General features: G+C 43.2%; 1 protein-coding gene across 1 annotated transcript in view; it reads right to left on the reverse strand.

Moving 5' to 3' along the window:
• The window catches only part of BMP5 (bone morphogenetic protein 5), a 95392-nt gene that overhangs the window by 35795 nt on the left and 45984 nt on the right, over positions 1–13613 (reverse strand). Inside the window, exon 3 of the mRNA XM_060235184.1 lies at positions 9740–9888. Within this exon, the coding sequence (XP_060091167.1) occupies positions 9740–9888 (149 nt within the window). The remainder of the gene's footprint in view (positions 1–9739; positions 9889–13613) is intronic.

Below are 13613 nucleotides of genomic sequence, written 5' to 3' on the forward strand. Positions count from 1 at the left end.
TAATACGATTCAACTATTAATAGTTCGTAGGAGTCCTGCTTTTTGTTCCAATTTGGCTTGGCTGCAACAGCCTCAAACAGATGATAGCACGGAAAGGAAATAGACTGCTTCATAAAAATGTTCATTAAAAGAGTAAAAAGAGCAGTGATTTTTCAAATAAATGTAGCCCTTTCCATTTCTGAAATACTACTGTCTTCTGCAAGACAATGATTGTATGGGGTTGTGGCTACACGCTGAAACTTGTGGCATGTGATCTTACTTATAGTTTATTGGAATTCTGGAACTGTGTCCTTTTGCTATACATACACATCAAGAGAGACCAGCATCTGGCCCATGTCCCAAAATGTTTACAATCTATTTTAAATACATCATGTATTTAGCAGGGATGGAGAGAGAAATTGCTATTTATAATAAATGGGAAATATACAAGGCAGACTTGGTGGGCTACTGTTACAGACTCCAAATGGGGGAAATACACACATTGATACCAAAGAAACCACTGCAAAAAAGAGATTAATGCCTAGAACACAGGACAAGGGAAGATATGCCTTCTCCAAACAGAAAACCTGGAAATAAAAATAAAACAAACTGAACAAGAGAAGGTGTGCAATACACAAAAGAGATCTTTTTACATTTAGGCTATTCTTTAGTAAACCTGCTCCTAATGGAGGGACAGTTCTCATAAGGTCTCAGGCCTGTCCATTAAACTTGTCTCAGACTTACCCATTAAACAATCAAACAACTAAATCTTGAATTGATTAATCTACCACCCTGAGCTCTGTACACACAAGCATGTACAGGCAATGTACCAAAGAACAGAAATCAGATTAACTGCATCTATCTATATGTGTTCTGCCTGGTTCTCATATTACATCCAACCAGAGCCTTTTTTTTTAGCAGGAACGCAGTTCCATCTGGCTTTGAATCAGGGATGTAGCCTAATATGCAAAAGAGTCCCTACTGGCCTTTTTCTACAAAAAAAGCCCTGCATCCAACACATGTACAGCTGAACATGTAATTTAAACCCCAGATTTACTTAGTTTCCCCAGTTTCATGTGAATACACATTGACTCTTTCTTACAAACTGATGTACATGCATACATGCATGAAGTACATGTGTTCACTGTAACATATGAATGGGGCTATACTGTTATTAGAATTCTAGTTTGTGTGGATGTATAGTTTATTAGTAGGTTCTATGCTGATGTTGAGTTGAATATGCATGGATGGGGGATGGGACAGGCATGCACAATTCCACTCCTCCACCTATGCATCTTGACACACCTCTGTGTATCATTATTATCAATAAGCACTGCAATATCTCCTTGCATTTCTTCCTATGCGTCATTGAGCAGGAAATACACGGGGGGGGGGGAGGTGTTAAGCATACACTAACCTTACAAGCCAAAACATGTGCCATAAAGAACATATTTTTAAACAGATTTTGTGTGCTAGAACATAGGCACAAATCAAATGGAGATATGCCTAAAACCTTAAAAGAACTTACAGGCCATATGAGATGCTGTTTTTCATCTACATGAATGCTAGATGCTGTTATGCATCTACATACTGTGGAGTAGATCTCGGGTTACCAGGCTCAGTCTGGCAACCAGCAGGAGGGTTGGGAGTAGAGCTGACAGCTCCAGGTTGGGAACTCTCTGGAGATTTGGGCAGGGCCATAGCCAGGATTTCAAGTTTGGTGGGGCCCACAGTAGGGTTTTTTTGTTTGGGCCAGGGGTAATTCATTTCCCCTGAAAACTGGAGGAAGTGGCTCTGTCCTTCCTGGGTCTGGGCAGTCACAACAGCTCTGCTCCCCCTCCCCCTTTCTTATCTGCCCCTTTCCTACAAGACACATGCTTGGCGGCAGCAGCAGGTGCTGGCTGGCTGGAGTGGCAGCAAGTGGCAGGGGACTGATCAGTGAGGCCAGGAAGGTACACAAGGGTTTGATTGGTGGGGCATAAACCCCATGGGGCCCCACCATAGCTATGGGCCTGGATTTGGACAGCAGAGCCTGAGAAAAGCAGAGTTTAGGGAGGGGTGAGACTTCAGCTGGGTATAATGCCATGGAATCCACCTGATCTGGTGAATCTCTGTCACCTGGAGATCAGCTGTAGTTCCAGGAGATCTTCAGCCACCACCTGGAGGCTGGCAATCTTAGCTTGAGGATAAGGACATGACGGGGACTGGCATTACGAGCATAATTAGTTCTCACATGCTGACACTGCTTTAATCCCCCCATCAAGGCATGCAGTTCAAAAGCACATGCATTGCCCTACTATAAATGCTCACGCAGAGCAATGGGTTGAATATTGTGCACTTTGCCAGAAACATCATCCTCACAATTGCAGAGAACCAGTGATCTCTCATAAGATCCCAGAATTCCCTTGATTTTTGAACTGGCAACTGCTGTTTTTGAGCTCAGTGGCCAATGCTATCTTATAGTTGCTGATTATTATTCAAAACATCCTACTGTTATGTCACTGCCGGAAAAGACAACAGGCAAGGCTGTGGCAAAGACAAAAGCATAGTTTACACATGATGGTATTCCTAAAGAACTAGTTTATGAGCATGTTCCTTTCACTAGTTTAGTGATGAAACAATTTACTTCTAACTGGGACATCTCCATTATACATTACACTGGGGCATCCTTATTACATGGCTTCTCGCAGTCCAGTAGTCAAACCAAACACATGGCCCTGAAGCCAGTTGCTTCCATCTCAGTATTTCATTGCTAATAAATGGATGTATTTTTGAGCACCCCTGTCTTTGCTGTGTGAACCTGAGAACAGGAAGTTGAGGGAGTACCTTATCCATGACTTGCAAGTAAAGGAGAACATCACAAATAAGAACCACAGCCACCCCATTTCATATTGCATGCTATTAATTTGCCTCTCATCTCTTGCATCAGTACGAAAGTGATCATTCCTCCTAGATGCCCGCAAATACTTTCAGTCATCAAAAGCATAGAATGCAAACCGCAAGGGAACTCAGTAGAGTATTGCAAAGATGTATGCAGACATTAGAAAAAGAGAGTGAAAAAAAAAAAGCCACATGATACTTTCTTAATTTACCGTAGCCCTGGGGAAACTGTAAATTATATGTTGACAGCTTCCATATGTGTTATGTTGCTCTTTAGACCTGTGATTCAATATAAAATGTGGTCTTAGCAGGAAAAAAAATTCAGCTACATTTCAGACAAAAATAATGCGTGTGATACCCAATATTATTTTCAAGGGGAAAAATGGATTCCAATGTCATGTGGCCTTTTGTACTTTTTAAGCATTATCGGGGGGGGGGGGGGAGAGGGGTATGAACTGTAGCTGCCAGACCTATTCCCATAGTTGTTTTCAATATACTGTTATTTTTACCAGCTATTTCCCCCCACTGCTAGTATAACAAAGGATTTACAGTTAAGAGCCCAAATCCCAAAGGAAACCCATGAGGAATTTGTTTAAATGTAGCAAGATTTAAGACCAGTTCTCACATGCAGACGCATTGCAAGAGGGTGAAGGAGTCTCCCAGTTTTGCAAGCAGTTCATTAAAGGTATCCAGCTATCAGGGTATGGGATAGGGACATGTACAGTTGTTTTTGCTTTGTTTTCTTACTCAATTTTACTCCTTACAAATGGTGTTTATAAACAAGATTTAGGATAGTAGTTATTAGATTTAATTTCCAATGCAATTGGATTCACTGAGAAAGAATTCCCAGCTGTAATTTTAAAAAGCTCCATCCGGTTGAGATGCAGCCAAGCCCATAGCCAGAAAATTCTCATTGGTGGGGCCCCGGGGAAACTGGTGGAGCCTGATGTTACTGATGGGCCCTGATGTTACTGATGTGGTCTGACATCACAAAATTAAAAATAAGGTCTGCTTTGCCTTTCGGCCACCTACTGAATGCCAAGCCTGTGAGCAGGCCACCAAAGAATGGGCTTTGGGGGTGCTGCTCTGGTGAAGGGTGGGATCCAGCTGACGTCAGAATGTGAGACTAGTCCAGGCACCCCAGGCTGGTCAGGCCTCAGGTGGCAGGGCCTTCTGCACACACTCAGAGGCACGCTTCTTCAGCCAAGGACTTGGCAGCCACCTCTCCTCCAGCAGGGCACCAAATGCCCCATTGGCTGTGCGGCCTGCTGAGCTCTGCCCAGCCAGCAGCTCTGCCCCCACCAGCCAGCCCTTCATGCAGTTTGGCCACTCCCTCCCTCCTTGGCTTTGTATTTCCCTCCCTCCTTGCCATGTGCCACCATCACCTGCAGAACACTGCCCCAGGCCCCATGAGGGCTCTGCCTGATGCCACTGAGAAGGCTTAGGTGTAGGGTTGCCAAGTCCAATTCAAGAAATATCTGAGGACTTTGGGGGTGGAGCCAGAAGACTTTGGGGATGGAGCCAGGAGACATTGGGGGCAGAGCCAGGAACAAGGGTGTGACAAGCATAATTGAACTCTAAGGGAGTTTGGGCCATCACATTTAAAGGGTCAGCACGCCTTTTTAAATGTCTTCCTTCCTTAGGAAATAATGAAGGATAGGAGCACCTTCTTCTGGGGCTCCTAGAATTGGACTCCCTGGTCCAATCGTTTTGAAACTTGGGGGTACTTTGGGGAGAAGCACTAGATACTATACTGAAAATTTGGTTCCTCTACCTCAAAAAACAGCTCCCCCAGAGCCACCGAAACCTCCAGATCAATTCCCCATTATACTCTATGAGAATCGATCTCCACATAGGGAATAATGAAGTGCTCAGCAGACGTTTCCCTCCCCCCCCCCACCATCCCAGTTCTGGCGACTCTGAAGTGAGGGATTGGCCTCTCTACTCACGAGTTGCTGCCAACTTCTTCAAAGTAACACAGACCATCCCAAGAGGAAGCCTTTCAATCAGAGACTGAAGCCTCCGAAGGTGGAAAGTCACATGGTCCTCTGGAGGCAGGGCTTTGCCCTGCCGGCCGGCTGACTGGGGGCGGGAAGGAGCCTGGGAAAGTGGAAGAACCCCCACTAGGACCTGGGGATTGGCAAGCCTACTTAGGTGCTCCAGCTGAGTGCCATGGGCTGCAACAGGCCCAGGAGATGAGCTGCCCACTGAACTTCATAGCAAGTGCAGGTGGATGGGTGCTGTGGCAGGCCTCTCTCAGTGCGCCACAATAATTAAAAGCATTGTTTCTAGCAAGGCCTTGTGGGCCTGGCTGATATGTAGTGGGATAAGAAAAACAAAGAGGGGAAAAAATTAACCCAAAACATGTAATTAAGAACCTGAAAGGTTAATATATAGTAAGGGCCAAAAATTAAAAGCAGGATCTAAAGTAACATCATAACCAAAAATACATGTATTTATTACAGAAAGTTAAAAGTATTTAAGGGCCCGTCATTAGCCTCCTTACTTAGTAAAACCATATGTAATAGGGCCAGGACCCGGGGTAGGCTTCCCAATCCCCAGGTCCCAGCGGGGGACCCCCCGGTTTTACAGGTTTCGCCCTGCCTCCAGCCAGCCGGCTGGCAGGGGAAAGCCCCACCCCCACAGCCACCATGTACCTCTCGAGCTCGGACAGGTTTAGAAACCTGCAAACAGGTCCTGTTTTAAAATGTGTGTGTGTGTGTTTCTGTTGTTTGTGTGCCTTTAAAGTTGAGCAGGAAGCAGGGAACAGGAAGCACTTCATGGGAAAGGGTCAGCAGCAGCTTCAGTTTGTTTTGCTTTCATTTTCAGAACAAGTAACCAGTCCCAGTAAGTGTGTGTGTGAGAGAGAGGGAGAGAGAGAGAGGAAGGGTTGCCAATCCCCAGATGGGGGCAGGGGATTCCCTGGTTTGGAGGCCCTCCCCCTGCTTTAGAAAGTGGGGGGGAGGGAAATGTCTACTGGGCACTCTTTTATTCCCTATGGAGAACGATTCCCACAGGGAATAAAGGGGAATTGATCCATGGGTATCTGGGGCTCTGGGAGGGAAGTTCTTTGAGATAGAGGCACCAAATTTGCAGCATAGTATCTGATGCCTTTTTCTCAAAACACCCTCCAAGTTTCAAAAGGATTAGACCAGGAGGGCCAATTCTATGAGCCCCCAAAGAAGGTGCCCCTATCCTTCATTATTTCTAATGGAGGAAAGGCATTGAAAAGGTGTGCAGTCCCTTTCAATGTGATGGCCAGAACTCCCTTTGGGGTTCAATTGTACTTGTTCCAACCTTGCTCATGGCTCCACCCCCAATGTCTCCTGGCCCCACTCCCAAAGTTTCCTGCCTCCAACGCTGAAGTCCCCAGATATTTCTTGAATTGGACTTGGCAACCCTACCCCAGGGGCCCCACTGTAGCTATGGGCCTGGATGTATTCCCAAGGATTGCAGTCCATGGCCAACAGATCACCCCAGATAGTGTCCACATACATAGGAAAAGGCTATCTGTATTACAGACAATTAAAATTTTGATTTGCAGAGCAAGCCAAGGGAAACATGATGACACAGCAGTTTTTCTCATGCTAATTTTTTCTCCTTTTCTAGGATACTTCATTGGTGGAACAGTACTTTCTGGCTTACTGTGGCGATGGTGGTGATAAGGCCAGCATGATATAGTGATTAAGAATGGTGGGCTCTAATCTGAAGAATCAGGTTTGATTCCCCAGTTCTCCACATGAAACCTCCTGGGTGACCTGGAGCCATTCACAGTTCTCTCAGAGCTCTCTCAGCCTCACCTACCTCACAAGATGCCTGTTTTGGGGAGAAGAAGAAGGCAATTGTAAGCTGCTTTGAGACTCCTTAAGACAGAGGGGAAAATAGGGTATAAAACCCAATTCTTCTTCTTCAACAAAACTGGAATGAGCAGATGATGAGCACTAATCCATGTTTGCTTCCTACCTTCCACAGTACACTTGGTTGATTTAAGCAGTCCATCTGACTTCCATTTTCATACTCATGCTGAGACAAATATGCTGAAGTCAAGGTAAGGCATGAGAGAGACTAAAGGGAAGTGAACGTGTTTTGTCTTGCATTTCAGGGACTGAATTTCCAACACAGCATACCTAGCGATCTCAGGTGAGCCGTGGGAAACCGCAGGTCTCCTGACTAGGGATGGACTTCCCTCACCACCTATGAAGATCTATGGTGGGAACTTTAAAGGGTCTCGATTGGACTGGACTGGGAAGTGGGTTGTTCTGGGGAAATGTATATAATAGGGGACCTGAACCCACCATGTTTTCTTTGTGATGTACTCACTAATAAAGTATGTTGACTGCTGAGCGTCTCAGAACCCAATATATTACAGAAACCATATTCCATTTTTTTTAAAACAGAGACCCTTTCCCCACACTGTTTTCTTGTCATGTAACTGGGAAGACATTCAAATGAATATATGAACACATGAAGCTGCCATATACTGAATCAGATTACTGGCCCATCAAAGTCAGCATTGTCTGCTCAGACTGACAGTAGCTCTCCAGGGTTTCAAGCTGAGATCTTTTACAGCACCTGCTACCTGATCCTTTTTAACTGAAGATACAGGGTATTTAACCTGGGACTGTCTGCATGCCAACCATATGCTCTACCAATGAACCACAAGCCCTCTCCACATGTGAATCACCCTACTTGGCCCTGACCAAGAAGATTGCCTGCCTTTCTTCCTCCCACTGTCTGCTACCATGGGCCAGATCCTGACATATTTTAAAAACCACAGAAGTGGTTTCTTATGTAGAGAGATCTGAGGTACAACCTCATCATAGAACACTTGTACCTCATCTAGTTTGGTTGTGACTTGTACTCAGAGAGAAGTCTTTGCCCCTTCACCCAGTCTACTCTGCCTCAAGCTGCCTCCTGCCTTCCAGAGGATACAAGCAATGTATGTCCTCTCTGTATGTACAGCACAGCCTAGCCTAGTCTAGCCTTTCCTTCCTATCTCCACCTTTGCCCATCTTCTAAATCATGGTTTTAAGATCTGATGTTATGAGAATGAAAGTGTGCCACAAGAGTCAAACATTAACACTATTTGATCTCAGACAAGGGAATGCCTCAAATATGCAAGGATTAGTCAAAAGAAAGCTGAAGGGAGAGGGAAGCAAAGGTGCCAAAACCTTACAGGATGTTTGGAAACAATATAAAGCTACAATAATGCATTAGTTTAGATAGAATGTGTACCACAGATTAGAAGTGATGCCATCAAATCTAAGAGAAGCCTATTGCTAAAAACAGAAAGACAAATAATAAGTATCTTTAAATGCATCATAAGGAGGAAACTAGTCAGGGAGATGATGAATAAGTATCCCAGTTTTTTTTTAAAGTAGAAATTATGTACACAGAAATGCATACTGGAATGAAACATCTGTTCATAGCAGTTCTGTTCTGTTAACATTCCCTGCCCTTCCCCATACCTTGTCATTTCACATTGAAGAGCACCAGGAGGATGTCATTTTTAAACACTACTTATTCTAGTCAATAAGATTTGCAATCATTCTAACATTACTAAAAATAGGAGAAGGGTTAATTATTACATTAATATGAAGAATATCCCAAGTGTACAATAAAGAATACATTCTACATGCCAATATAAATGGATACATTTTGACACATTTAACGACAATTTTTAATTAAGTAGCAGCAAATGTATCACGACAGATGGTGGAGGGTTTCAACAAGAAACACATCTCAGTAGAATCCAGTTCTGCATTTATATGTGCAAGAACTGTCTCCTCAGACACTGAAAATTTTGCTTAAAGTTTAAAATATCCAATCTAGGTAGTCACAAAGAATTGAAGAACTGGGCAACAGTTTGAAAATCCTCCCACTCACAAAAATTTATCAGGATAAATCTTCCAGGATTCTATAAACCTAGGAGTTTGACCAGGCTAATCCCACCTCTCCTTTCCTTCTGACTCTGAGCTCGTGTCTCTATTCTATGCAAGAGATGGGAGGTTTGGGCATGACTACCCAGGATTGCCAAGTCTAATTCAAGAAATATCTGAGGACTTTGGGGGTGGAGCCAGGAGACACTGGAGGTGGCGCCAGGATCAAGGTTGTGACAAACATAATTGAACTCCAAAGGGAGCTCTGGCCGTCACATTTAAAGGGACTGCACACCTTTTAAATTAAATTCCCTCCACTGGAAATAATCAAGGATGGGGCATCTTCTTCTGGGGCTCATAGATTGGACCTCCTGATCCAATCCTTTTGGAACTTGGATAGTGTTTTGAGGAGAGGCATCAGATGCTATGCTGTAAATTTGGTGTTTCTACCTCAAAAAAACAGCACCCTCAGAGCCCCAGATATCTGTGGATCAATTCTCCATCACATCCTATGGGAATTGGTCTGCATAGGGAATAATGGAGTGCCCAGCAGACATTTCCCTCCCCCTCCCTCTCTGATGACCTTGAAGCGGGGGGAGGACCTCCAAACTGGGCGATCCCCTGCCCCCACCTGGGGATTGGCAACCCTATGACTACCATATCTCTTTCTACACTTCCCCTTCTCTGTACTTGGTCAAGATCTGAAGAGGGTGGTGGTGATGTTCTGTGGATCATTTGACTGAAGTGATTCACTGCACGGCAGATTGTGAAACATTTGTTCTGCATTATGAAATTCATTCTACTCTTTCTTCTGGAACAATCTAAATCAGGGATTCAGTAACAGGCTGCCCTGGGGCGGAGGGCGGGGAATCTGGCCTTCTAGTAGTGGTTATGATCTACAGGGACCATTGCAGGATGGATATAACATGTAAATTGGTCTGGAGAGTTTAAAACAGTAGCCAAAGGTTGATGTTAAAGTGTGATATAAAACTGTAGCTTACCATCTGCTATTTCTGCACAGAGCTGCAATCCTAAATTATTCTGCGGATTAATCACCCAGTGATTGCTGGTCACGGTGATGTCAAATACAAGCCAGCCAACATCAAATGCTTGAGCCTTTCTTGTATCTAATAGGAACAAGTCTGCATCCCTAGTTCAAAAAGTAAAGAACATTGTTAGGAAGTTAATATATTTTTTTTAATTCTGCTTTGTTCCTGCCAGTGAGGAGCCAGAAGATTTGTTTGGATTTAATTGTGGTAGACATAAGTAATGGGCATAATCATGGATATTTCCTTTGGAAACTAACAGTGTGATCCTAAAGAGAATTATGCCCTTTGAAATCCACTGAAGTCAATGGCCTTAGAAGGCTGCAACTCTCCTAAGGATTGCACAGTAAATCTGAGATGATCCATAAAAATAGAGTCCTTCAATTTAATTTTGAAAAGGACTTCTGCACTGGCTTCAGTGGATCATTATCACATTTAACTTTCTCATAAGGGAAAGCAGAAACTTATCTGGGCTGCTACTGTTGGCAGCATTGTAGCAGACAATGTGAAGGAAAAGAACAAAGAGATGCTAGTCCATAGCTTGACAACTTAGAAAGCCCCACCCCAAGACTGACAGGCAACATGATGAGGGGATTCTCCAAGGTACCCCAGAATGATGGTAAAGAACAGTGGCTCCAGCAGGGCAGAAACAGCACCCTTTGTCCCCCATTTCCAATTCATTAAATACTGAAGGTTGTCATTTCTCCCATAAAAGCAAATGCTTTCATCTTTCAAAAGAAAAAAAAAAACCCAGACTCTTCTGTTCCATCACACAATGTTTTGTAAGTTTCTTCAGTGTAACAGGTGGACCCAACTAGCTTTTCTCCTGGTAAAAAAGGAAGGAGACGATCCTCTTTAATGACCAAGGAGGCTTTGCTGGGGATCATGAAGCATTCGTGAATAAAAGGAATCTAAGATAGGGACTGTAGTCAGGAGGAGTAGAATTATGTGAGATTGACTGAAAAACCTGGCTGGATCTAACCCAAATGTATACTATCCTATGTTTTCACTCTAAATTGCTTTGGGAGCCAATCTCACTGAGAAGTGGGCTACACATACAATAAATAAATGAGCCATTTAACCATTCAATTCTATGAGGGGGGAAATGTTCCATACATGTATTAGAAAATTCTCATGCGCATGCACAAGGCTGCCTTTTCATAAGCTAAAAGACAAAGAAAACCCCACATGCATGGGTCTTGGATCATACCTATGGTATTTTATGATTATTAGGAAAAACCAATATCTCTCTTTGGTTTGCTCTAAGGCCCTACCGAAACCACATGGAAACTAAGGTTAGTTTCTCTCTAGGTAGTTAAAAAGGGAGCAGAGCCCCCTTTTCAAAATGTGGTCAGTAGCTTAGATGTTTTAGGCGTATAGATCATCAGTATTTCTGGAAACACCAAACCCAAGATTATCACTTAAGCCACTTCTTACTAATGCAATATTTGTATTAAAGATTACTTATGGTGAGGCGCATGGATGTGGCAAATCTAATCTAAAAGCCCATTCATAGCTTAATGTGCCCAACAAGCTATCCCACTCAAACACAACGGCCCTACACAGCACATAGATTAAGAAAGTAAATGTAGCTCTTGGGTCTGTAAAAATAAATAGTGTTGAGCCATATAGTATATCCCTTGTTGCAGTTAAATGAAAGTTGGCTTGTCACATTTATATTTCAGAGCAGTGGATATTTTATAAAACTGGTAATTTAAATTGTGCATGTAATCCCTGCATTTGCTCATCCATAGCGGATAAGTGAACTAATCATTTACATGATGAAATTGGAAAATAGGATACCTGTGAATTTTCCTTCTGGCACCCTCACTGGACAGCAGTACAAGAGATGGGTTGTTCAACCTTCCAACCACTAGGAGAAAAAGACTCCAGGTAGAGGCTGAAAACAGACATGCTGGCATTAGGAACCACTGCTCTGTTCTGAATCCAAATCTATATGCTATTTTCAAACTGGCCAGGTTGTGTGTGAATATGCTAAGGTACTTTCTGAGGTCACATGGACTTGGTTCAGGACTTGCATGAAACTGCACACCTAGAGTGAGGTACAGAAGAATATAACCCTTCCGGACATTAAAATCACACACACCGGGAGCCCGCCAACCACATGTTACAGTAGCGTGTGCTGCTCATTACCATTCACCATGCTATGAACTCAAACCCTGAAAAATCCGTTGGTCAGTTCATGTGCACGGGATCTGTATACACTTTGAAAATATGCATGTTCTTCCTGTTCACACAACATGGTAACTATGCATAAAGGATCTATGCATGATTGATAGGCTCCCAATATGAGTGATTATAATGCATGAAAAGGAAGTGATTATAGTATATGAAAAGGGCTAATGCATCCAATTAAAGCTTTTCCTGCCATCCACAAAAGGCCCAAGTTTCTCTTATTTGAGCAAATAACTGCCACAATGCTGTATTCCATTTATTGCAATGGGCATCCCTGTCCAGTTCTGAACTTGTCCCCTGGAAAAAAGTCATTGTGAAACATTACAGGATGAGGCCTAGTTCCTGCTGAAGTGGTAAATTTGTTTCTGAATGGAGGTGATAACTGAATGTTCCTTCATATAAAAGTAGCCAGGCTTCTTTTCCTGTAAAAAAGAGGTGCTGGAACTCTCAAGAGTGAAATGAAGGAGAAACACACAGGTGCCCCTCCTGGACTTTTAAATACTTTTGAGAATTTTGTTTCCTTGAATAGGTTCCAGAATATTTCCCTGAAGAGGTTCCCCCATGTTTCCCCCCGAAATAAAGCCCTGTACATATCTATTCACAGAGAAAGTTAGATTTCAAATGTGCATAAATATATGAACAATGTGGCTTTGCTCTGAGATGCTTAGTGTTCTACATTCAGGGAGGATTTTTTGCTTGTTTGTTTTGTATGAAGAGGCATTCAGTTTATTCAGTTTCTCCACTCATACAACCCAGTACAGGTTTACAACCTCATAAACTCAGTCATCAAGTGATATCGGGATCTTCTGACAGGAGCACTGAGCAAATCTGACCACAGCAGAAGCACTAGATAAAGAGCAGCCTAACACTTTCTTCATGGGCTGATTTTTCCAATCAAAATCCCACAGCTGCTTTCCCACAGTGGGGAGAATACATGGACCCATACAGGCCCACATGAAAGGGGTTAAGGACATTTTGTCCTAGCACCGCTGTTGTCATCAAATTTACTGGCACCCAAAGCTGCATTTAACGTCCACCCCCACCAAAGTTGGAAAATTGATCAAGGATCTCCTAGTACTATGTGTAGCTGGAGCATATGAAAAATGGCCAAATTTGAGAGCCTCAATTGACTTTCACACTGGATCAGTTGACAAGAAAACTCTGAGGCAACCCTGAGATGAGAGGGAAATCCATTAAAGCACTTACCAGAGGGAAAACACTCTACACTGCCAGTTATCAGATATCCAGCTCCACTACAGAAGTGATTAGAAAGCAGAGGAAGAAGGCAGGATACAAACACGATGAGTAAGAAAAAAACTGGGATTCTATATGAAAGTAGAAGAGGGAACATTCCAAGACTGAGACACTTAACATGGAGGTGAAAAAGCCTACCTAAAGACCCTCAGATTATTTTTTGGGGTAGCTTCTTTAGCACTATGGAAGCTTTAGAAATCTAACAGATGACCAAATGACATACTGTAGGGATGGTTTCAATATGCACCCCCCCCCCAAAAAAAATGAGTTTTTACATTTTTGCAGCTTGTAAATGGATAAAGTTGAGCAAAGTCCTGCTGTACACTGGCTTTCACGGAGCATCACCTTCAGAAAAGAGCAAGTGGCAGCAGGTCAGATC

The sequence above is a fragment of the Heteronotia binoei genome, chromosome 1 (assembly GCF_032191835.1).
Source record: "Heteronotia binoei isolate CCM8104 ecotype False Entrance Well chromosome 1, APGP_CSIRO_Hbin_v1, whole genome shotgun sequence".
NCBI classification, from domain to species: domain Eukaryota; kingdom Metazoa; phylum Chordata; class Lepidosauria; order Squamata; family Gekkonidae; genus Heteronotia; species Heteronotia binoei.